The sequence below is a fragment of the Lactuca sativa genome, chromosome 1 (genome assembly GCF_002870075.4).
Source record: "Lactuca sativa cultivar Salinas chromosome 1, Lsat_Salinas_v11, whole genome shotgun sequence".
Taxonomy (NCBI): domain Eukaryota; kingdom Viridiplantae; phylum Streptophyta; class Magnoliopsida; order Asterales; family Asteraceae; genus Lactuca; species Lactuca sativa.
This window is the reverse complement of record NC_056623.2, coordinates 23,724,697-23,735,310: the sequence shown is the minus strand read 5'-3', so window position 1 is coordinate 23,735,310 and position 10,614 is coordinate 23,724,697. Positions and strand designations below refer to the sequence as shown.

The following is a 10,614-nucleotide window of genomic DNA, read 5'->3' as shown; positions in this document are numbered from 1 at the left end:
ATTCAAATTCGTATTTAAAGAATCGGGATATTTAAAAATACATATAACTTAAATATTAGAAAACTCAACAAAAAAATCAAAACAAATTGCTTAGTTGTTATTAAACTTTGTAAACAAGTATTAAACAATATATTATAATTTGTATTTCGCAAATAAAAACTTTAGGTAAAAAAATATATGTAAGGTCTTTTATTGGTTGTGATTTTCTAATATGTTAAAAAACACTTTTGTAAATTTTATATATATATATATATATATATATATATATATATATATATATATATATATATATATATATATATATATATAACAAAAGTTAATTTTAAATAAATAAAGCATTGTTATATGGGTTTTATTTTATAAACCAAAGTAATGCGAAAACCAAAATAATATTTTAATTTTGTTGAAAGTCAATCCAAAATTCTAAATATATGAACTATAGAATTCAATCTAAATTATCCAGTTCTACAATTTAGTTTTATCATAATGTATTTACTACTATTACTTTTGTGGTTTGGCGTTCTCATTTTTGTTCAAAAATTATAGTTTTTAAATGAATTATTATGTTACCCTTAAACTCGTTTTTAGTTATAAAAATCTATGTTTTGTATCTGTGATTTTTATTTTTTATTTTTTGTTTATAGCGATTGCCCTTTGACCGTATGTTCTATAGAATTAGATTATATCATAGTTGTTTTATAGTAACGTATTTTAATTGGTTTGAACCCAAAAAAGAAAAACCTGAAACCTATGTATTCAAATCAAAAAATCGAGTTCCAAACCGAGAACTCAATTCCAAAAATCCCAAAACCGGATAGTTTTCAACCCTAAAAAGTTGTACTTTCCGGTTTGGGTTTGATCTTACTCCAAAACATCCCAAACGAACCCATGATCACCTCTAGACGAACATACACCAAAAATTTTCGCCTTTCAAACAAAACACCAACAATTTCCGCCCCAAAGTACATTGACCATCAACAATTCAGCATATGGATTGAAGGATCCAATATATTGCATATGGTTTGATTCACAATGATAACCGACCATTTGATCTCTTTTGTGTAGTGACTTTGGCATATTCTATGCTCAATATTCAAGAAGCTTCATTTATTATTTAATGGTTACAAATTTTTTGTCAAACATCATCATATCAAATTTTGGTATATTCAGTTCATACCAATTTAAAAACAAATATACCAAAAAAAACAAGAGAAACAAATTCTAGTAAGTAAATATTTCCTGAAACAAGTATATTCAGTTCATTTCCTATTGGTCTGTAGACTAAACTGAAACGTGGACTTCAAAAATAAATAAATATTTCCAAAATTACCCTCACCGACGGAAATTTGCAGACTAAACACCGGCGATCTCATCGGATGCCATGAAGAAGAAATCACACACGAGCTCTTTTGAGGGACGTTAATGTAATTTTGGCACCTAAAGGAGAAGCACCAACCTCGATATCGAAAGAATCATACCGACGGAAGAGTTCCACGACGAACAATCGAGTAATCATCACCACGAAATCTTTTCCGGCACACTGCTTGTTTCCCACCGTCGGACCCTCCGTCTCCGGTCCGTTTGACCACGTCACGTACTTCAAAAGCTTCTCGCCGTCACCCACAAACCGATCCGGAACAAATTCTTCCGCCCGGTCAAACACTTTGGGATCCTTGGTCGCAAATGGCTGGTATCCGAACAACATTTCCCCTTCTTTCACTTTGAAAATGGCGTCGTGTGATTCGATCGTCAGATCACGTTTGGCTTTCCCGTATTGTAAGGCCACAGGTGGTTCGATTCGAAGGGATTCGTAGACGACGGATTTCATCAAGGGCATCTGCTCCATCGCCGCCATGGTTACCTTCCCTCCGCCGTGGGTTTTGATCGCACCTCTGATCTCCTCCGCCAACTGGGTATGTAAATTAGTTCCGGCGCGGCCGAGCCATTTCAGTGTATTGGGAAACAAAATCTTGATCCCCCCAAAAGTATTGAAACAAACTGTGAATAAGATGTTATGAACCGCTTCGTCTTTTGAAATCCCTAAAGCTTCTGCTTGTTCGATGATCGGAGACGAAGAGGATTCGAAGAATTCGTAAAGTTTCTGATAGTTTTTCTTAATCAGGGCAGGAGGCAGCCGGAAAGTATGAAGGAGAGGTTCCTCTAAGAACCATGGAAGTCCAAGGCGGAGCAAAGGTCCGAGATTGAATAAAACCCAGGACCCGATCAACTTCGGACCATCTTTTCCGATCTTTGTTACTTCCGGGTTGGTTTCCAAATACGCCCGACCAAGAAACCGGAAGGCTGCTTGTTCGCCGGCGTCGTTGAAAAGAGCTTTACCCTTTTGTGCTAACTCTGCTTCAAGCTCATCGAAGAGTTCACTGTATGTCGCTTCGAATTCCGGCATAACTCTGCTTCGGGAAGATTTGAGCATGAAAAATATCAAATTTTTTAGCGGAGCATGCTTGGGCTCCGATGGATCAAGATACGAGAGGACACGGTGGCCGCCGGTGAGTTCAGTAGACGGCATGTATGTTCCGGTGAACAAATCCTTCTTTTCGACTTTAGATACATCAAACAGCGTCGGAAAACTCTTGGCGTCAAGAAGAACGACGACATTCGGGTTGTTGGCGATGAACGGACCAGGTGGCATGTTGACACGAAACACCGTTGACTGAAATTTATGAATCCGAGACTTGAAGAATTCATCACGTCCGCCGGCACCATAAAAGTACTCAAATCGATCTTTAAGGGGTTGAAAGAATGGAATGCCGTAGGAGCCAGGGACTTGCCGGAGAGGGAGATTGGTGGAGGAGTTGCCGCTGACGGTGGGAGCTACATCGGCGGAGGTGGCAGAAAGAGGTGGAACTGGAACAGAGTCTTTGATGGAGGCAGTGATCAGTCGGACGGCGGTGGCGCGTCGACGTGGGTTTGTCTTGGGTACATCAAGATTCAGGTTGTGGAGTGAAGGGAAAGCTAAAGATGAAGTCGCCATTTTTGTTTATTGACCAAATCTAAGTTCGAATGTTGAGAATTTGATATTTAAAACTTGGGTAAGGTTGAGATTATATAGAAAGTTGAGGGTGAAAAATGTCAATTCAACCGACCAAAAGAGTACAAGTTAACAAGAAAAACATGTACATGCATCAAATGGTTGTACGTTTGACTAGGAAGACGTTAAAATTGACGTGGGGACGAGTGTCATTGGCTTTAATAAATAACAATCTGAACATGTGGTACGCATTTGCTATGCAATTATTTTAATTGTTTATTTCCCATTAGTGCTCCATTTAATTTTACAGAAAGTGGCACGTTGAATTCATACATTAATAATTTGAGCTACTTTAAAGGTAGCATTTTGTAATGTTCTAACTTTAACCTCAAATTCTACGCCAAAGAAATCAGCCTACTTTTGGTTATATAAAGTGACGACAAACTTTTATAATTTATTTTATTTAACACGTTTTTTATGAGATAGAGTGTACTGTGAGACTGATCTAAACATCATTTAATAGATGAAAATTACATGAGTAAGGCTGCATGTTAAAAAGAAACTATGATGCCATGTTATGTTGTATAGAGTTCAGGGCATATATGTGATATAATCACTGATATATTTGTGATATTTATATTAACACATGGTTTAATTTGATGAATTATATATATGATTTTTTTTGTCTATTTAATACAAAGATAAGGAGTTAATATATATAAAGAGCTCATCAATTCCATGTAAAGTGCCCCTAAATCACAAACCTCATGTCTCGCATCCATAGCCACGGTTAGGCATGAGCTTGGCTCATCCTTTTAACCCCTACTAAAGTCGACAAGAACCCGACCGGTCCAAGCCGAACCCTTCAAAATACAAAGAGCTCCTTAATTCTATGCAACGTTTAATCACAAACCTCGGATCTCACATCCATACCCATGTTTAGACGAATATATTGGCTTGACTCGTCCTTTTAACCCCCACTAAAGTCTTTGAAAGTCAAAGACCAATGATTCCTTATAAACTTACTAAAGTTCTTCTTCCCACCTATGTGGAAAAAAGAAACTAGCCAATTTGTTAATTTCTTTTAAAATTGCCAACAAATAAATGTTAATGATTGTTTGATATGTCTTTTACTAAGTTTGTTAAAAGGCTGAATATGACTCAATTAGATTCAAACTGTTTGATATCACACTTAAAATCCTCTAACTCAGTTATGACTCTTTTGAAATGTTACTCGGTCAGATTTATTGTTGAGTCCTACTCAGTCCACATTGACTCAATCAACAACTATCAAACAACCTCTAAATTACATAATAGTATGGAACATGTTGTTTGTTTGAAATAAATATCGCAATTCACGAAATCATTAAATCTAAAATATCGAATCACCCTGCTAAAGTTAAAGAGAGTATACCGCCAACATTTGCTGACACATAACTGCCACGTATGATGTTATTCCAAGTCATCTCATACCTTTGTTTGGGAATGGTATGACAATCCATTTAATTTAATTTTAAAAATAAAAAATAGCATAAAAAGAAATAGGAGTATTTAACACATTGATGATGAGAGAGAATTATACATTTTCTTGGGAACCATAAATGTATTGAAGAACTAACAAGTAGATAACAAAAAATTACAAAATACAAGCATTTAAAGGAAACATACATGGATCAAACCAACTTCCATACTTAAAGAAAGACTTATGTTTGATCCAATTGAAATCAACTAATTGGATATCATTCGCCGTTCTCAAAGGAGAACATCTCATGTTGTTGAACACCAACGAGTTTATCGCATTCCAAATAAACCATAAACCGTATATCAAAAAGAGCTTATTCCGCTTTTTACCAATAGATGAGGCTTTTATGCACAACAAGAACTCTTCCTTGCAACTCGGAATCAGTGGGAGCACATCACACCAAGAAGAAAACAAATTTCAAATAAAAAAAAACATAAGAAAAACACTTGGTCAAGGATGTGATTGTTGTGGGATGGTGTATCGGTGTATGCCAATGATATTCAAAGCTACATCGGATGCCAATAACATCATTTTGTCCACACCATCTAGCCTAAGGGTGTTCCTCAAAGCCCTCATTCAACAAATAATATAGTAAAACTTACTGGATTATAAAATCAATTTATTTGTGTATTTGAATATAATAATAATAAAATAATCATAAAAATTACACCATGTAAGTTCTAATTTTATGCTCGAGTATCATAATATTTTTAGCAAATTAAAATATGAACCCATATTCTATAATTTAAAAGCGTAAAATTTTTAAGGTGTAATCATATACGAATAGCTCAATACAAGTTAAAACAAAAAAGTAAAAAATTAAATAAATTAAATAATAATCATGAATCAATAGTATTCAGTTCCAAACATAGTTTCCTTCAAGCCTCAATTACCGCTTCACAAATCACAAATCGTTGATCACAATGGTTCGTGCATTTTCTGTAATGAAGTTGGTAAAGACTTATGTATGCAACAAAATGGTGATCAATTTTTAAGTGATAGTTTAATGTCAAATATTGAATATATATATATATATATATATATATATATATATATATATATATATTAGTTATATCTTAAATTTTAAGAGGTACAAAATACAAAGCTTTTAGTACAAATCAATTATACATAACAAAATCATTAATACATACCAAAATTTTGAAGACTTGAATTAAGAAAGGTTATTAAAAAATTAATTTAGAGCAAAACAACAGTTTTAAAATATTAAATTCATCAATATAAGTTAATTTATATTTATTAAACTAGATACAATAATAATTAATTTACATCAAATGTATAAACATACAATGTAAATATAAATTATAAACATAAATATTTTAATTAAAAATGATAATTTTTTTTCTTACATAATAACTAATAACAAAATTAATAATTATTTTCCCGTAAGAAAATTATTCGCCAAAAAAACTATTTATCGCCGCTGCTTTGCGCGGGCACACATCTATTATATATATATATATATATATATATATATATATATATATATATATATATATATATATATATATATATATAGAGAGAGAGAGAGAGAGAGAGAGAGAGAGAGACAGAGAGAGAGAGAGAGGGGGAGAGAGAGCTAGGTTCAAATATTTTTAGCAAGTATTGTATGCCTAATGTAACGTCCCAAAAATCATGACTAAAAATTTCTTTTTAAAACATTACTAAAACTAGATTTATAAAAACGTATCATAAGTCATAACATAACTTTCGAGTATTAAATTCAAAACATAATCTCATTATCATAGTAAAACATTTCCCAGGCTAACTGACTATGGTGTGTGCACTGCAATCTCTCCGAGCTCCTCTTTTGAAAACTGAGTACCTGAAACCAAAACTGAAAACCGTAAGCACAAAGCTTAGTGAGCTCCCCCAAACTACCACATACCATACAATAACATATAAAACACATACTGTGCCTTGCCCACTGCATCGGACCGAGGTCCGGACTAACTGGGGCCTTGCCCCCTGCATCGGACCGAAGTCCAGAAACTGACTGGGACCTTGTCCCCTGCATCGGACCAAAGTCTGGACTAACTGGGGCCTTGCCCCCTGCATCGGACCGAAGTCCGGACTAACTGACTAGGACCTTGTCCCCTGCATCGGACCGAAGTCTGGACTAACTGGGGCCTTGCCCCCTGCATCGGACCGAAGTCCAGACTAACTGGGGCCTTTCCCCCTGCATCGGACCGAAGTCCGGAACTAACTGAACAGAACATAACATAAACATATCAACTAGCATGAACACACATATACTGCATACTGCATCGGGCCGTAGCCCGGAACACATAACACATAAATCCTGTCTGAGCCACGAAGGCATCAAACATACTAACTACTACATCAGACTAAAATCTGGAAACTACTGCTAGCTAAACGGGCCGGCATTATGGCCTTAGACCCGTTCCTACTGGAAGGATACTCACCTGAACTGCTGAGCTCTGCCGATAATCCTTTGGCTGCTAATCGACAATCTCCTGAGCCGCTGCTCCTCCAGCTCTCCGAGCTACCAATATCAATATGACACTTAGTCTGACAGTCCTCTAAAAGTTAACTAAGTCAACTCTGGTCAAAGTCAAAATCTTGGTCAAAGTCAACCTTCCAGGTCAACCCTACTCACCGAGTCAGTCCATGACTCACTGAGTCCAACTATTTCCGAGTCCTGTCCTGTCCAACTCGCTGAGTCACCACCCGACTCACTGATTCGAGTCTCAACTCGAAGGGTTTGAGGTTTCGCGACCTGACTCGCCGAGTCCAATAATAGACTCGTCGAGCCCAAGGCAATCTTCAACCAACTCGTCGAGTTGCTCTTCCAACTCGCCGAGTTGATGCCTAACTTCATCCGACTCGACGAGTTGTCCATCCCACTCGTCGAGTTCCTCCTCGTCTTCATGCTACTCGCCGAGTCCACTCGAAGGACTCGCCGAGTCCATTCAGATATACATACATGCAGAGGACTTTTGAGTCATGCATGGACTCCAAACTGTAGATCCACTCTTCTAAAGCCTATTCCTTACGTAAAGTGACAAACTTTACGTGTAGCTAACGAGATCTAGGCTCGAATCACTATAAACTAGGGTTTGAGACAAAGGGGCTCAACAATCAACCCATAGACTGATGCTTTATGATTCTCTAGGCCAAGATACACATAGATCTGAAGTAGCAACTTCAGATCTGGGCTTCTAACTCGAAATGGTTCATAAACTTGTCTTAAAAGCCCCAAATCCCATGATAAAGGTTGATCTATATGCAAGAGAGGGAAGGTAGCGACTCATTACCTTCAAATGCTCTGGAAGACCTCACAAACTCTGGATCTACTGTCAATTATTGAATCCCGAATGTGTGCCTTCTTCCTTCTTCCTTCAAATCACCCAAAATGGCAAGAAAGCTTGAATGAGAAACAATGGAGGCTTAGGGTTTCTGGTTCTGGACTATAGGGCCGCAAATGAGCCCTAGGGAAGAGAATAAGATGCTTAAATAGGGTACCAAGTCCCGAAATTAGGGTTTCCTCGTTCAGACCCAACTCGCCGAGTTCACGAGCCGACTCGCCGAGTTGGTCACTTACTCGATCCCCCGGATCCCGCTCCGACTCGTCGAGTTCCTCCCTGGGCTCGACGAGTCCACTCCTTGACTTAGGGTTTCTTTCCTTTTCTTGGCCTTTCTGATCTTGGGTATTACACCTAAATGCACCAATGAGAATTCAAGAAATAATAAACAATTAAATAAATCATTTAAGAGTATTCTGAACATTTTGTAGTTTTTAATTAAGGAATCATTCAATTGAAATCCTGCAATTAAGGAAACAAAATCAATATTTTTGACCTAGTCTCTCTTGCATTGTGTATTATATTCAAGGAATCAATATTTCTCTGGTCCGGTAATCCACAAACCCTTGTCCTCGGTTAGGGTTCTTTCCCCTTCCATCTTCAATTCTCAATCGTCCTTCAAACTCTCTGATTCTGATTTCAAGTTCAGGTACCTGATTTTGGATTCTGATTTCCAGAAACCAAACAACAATCAACACAAACAGAAATGGTATATACACACACTCGATCGTCAATCGGAGTTGGCGAAGCAGCTCCGCCGAGGGAGGGATAGCCGGCAGGAAGGGTTGCGTCGCCGATCTCTTTTCTTTTCTGGTTCGATCGGTATCCACTCACGAAGGGGGAGAAAGGACTTCGGTCCTATGTCTTTGTCTTCTCGAGAAGAGGAACTTGGTGGGAAGCAGTCACAAGGGTGGTTCTGTGGTGCTCGTGGATCGTTGCTTCTTCTTCTCCGGTGAACTGTGCCAACAGGCAAAAGAAAAATCTTTTTCTTCTTTTTGTTTTTGTTTGATTGCTTGATAGAAATCAAAGGAAAGAATTTGTGTTTGGGTTTTCCTGGAAAAATTGATGATAATGAAAGGGATATGGGTTTGATTGTTTGAACATAACTCATGGTTTGTTTGGGTTTTGGTATTTGACAGGGGAATTCATGGGTTTACTGAGTGTTTACGGGTGGTTGTCTTACATGGTGAACGCAAGCCTTCTTCTAGCTAGGTATTCTATTAGAATTTATTTTATATAGATGTATTCTGTTAGAATGTTTGAGAATAATTGTCAACAACAAGTACATTCTGTCAGAATTTGTAGTTTTTATTCTCTTAGAATGCATTGAATTTTTTAATTTTTGAAACTTGATTATGTTTTCTTTGTGGATTTAGGTTTTGAAGAGGCTAACATTGATGTGGAGAAGGAAAAAAACATAGAGAACGAGAGTGTATTATACCAGAATTTTGTTATGCTACAATGTATAAAGTTTTGCTAAAAAATAATATTCTATGAGAATAGATTAGTGTTTTTGTTAGATTGTGATGTTTTTTTTTTCTTTTTTCTTTTAGAATGTTGTTATTATTCAATTTATCATAATCATACAATGTAATTATTTGGATATTATTAGTTCAAGAATTGATTTTGTGTATTCTTTTTAGAATATATTTACTAGTTTATTGTTGGCATTCAGTCATTCTGACAGAATATAATCGACGAATATATTTACTAGTTAATGGTTAACATTCTACCATTCTGATAGAATAAATTCGAATTTCTAATTTTGAATTAATTTAAAATATTCAGATTTTTAAAAATAAAGGAATTAATTATCCCTAAAAATCCAAAAATTTCCTTTTTTTAATATAGGTTAATTGACTAAAATGCCCTTATGTTGAAATTTGTGTGATTATATGGTATATGTTATTCTATTCTACTATTATAAACCATCAGATCATTACCTTTGATTATATTCCATCCGATGGTCCAGATCTGTGCATTCTGACACACAATAGTTATTAGAAACAAAATAACCTAACCCTATATATATATATATATATATATATATATATATATATATATATATATATATATATATATATATATATATATATATATATATATATATATTAGAAAGCATTAAAGTGATACAATTGTAAAAATATATGAAGATATAAACAACTGTAAGAAATTTATTTACAGTATTATTTTTTTTTGTTTATATGATTCTACCTGATACAGTCCCGCAACAAACATCTTTTAATTTTTTTTTATTTCTATCGGTTTCATTTAAATACAAAGTGAATCATATGATTCCACGTTTTAGACTCTCCAAATGGGCATATTATATTTTACAATCTAATTTATACTTTTTTTTAGTTATCTAATAGAAATAAAATAAGCTTCCAAAATGGTCAAAGGAACCCACTGGGTGTGTATGGTCAAAGTCGATAAATCATAAATCCGTGCGACATTTTTTTTTTCATCGTGAGGTTTAGGGCGTATATTTTAAAAGGTGTAAAAGTATCAAAATAAAAAATATTAAATATCAAAATAAAAATATTAAATCTTTCTAACTCATTTTCATATTTACTAGATGATAAGATATAAGTATCTCTTTCTTTCTCCTCTTGGATTCCCTCTCTTATTGTAAAAAAATTGATTCTATGTATAAAATAATTATGGATTGTAAATCAGTAATATTTTAAATAATATATCCCTTAAATAAGAAATCTTGAATGTCTTTCAGTTAAAAATATGCATATATAAATAACATA

At 35.1% G+C, this 10,614-nt stretch overlaps 1 protein-coding gene across 1 annotated transcript; it reads right to left on the bottom strand.

Moving 5' to 3' along the window:
- Positions 1-1,092: 1,092 nt before the first annotated feature.
- Positions 1,093-3,046, bottom strand: LOC111876243 (allene oxide synthase). Its single transcript, XM_023872779.3, has one exon. It carries the CDS (start codon positions 2,990-2,992, stop codon positions 1,394-1,396), a length of 1,599 nt encoding a protein of 532 aa, XP_023728547.1. The 5' UTR covers positions 2,993-3,046; the 3' UTR covers positions 1,093-1,393.
- Between the last annotated feature and the right edge of the window lie 7,568 nt (positions 3,047-10,614).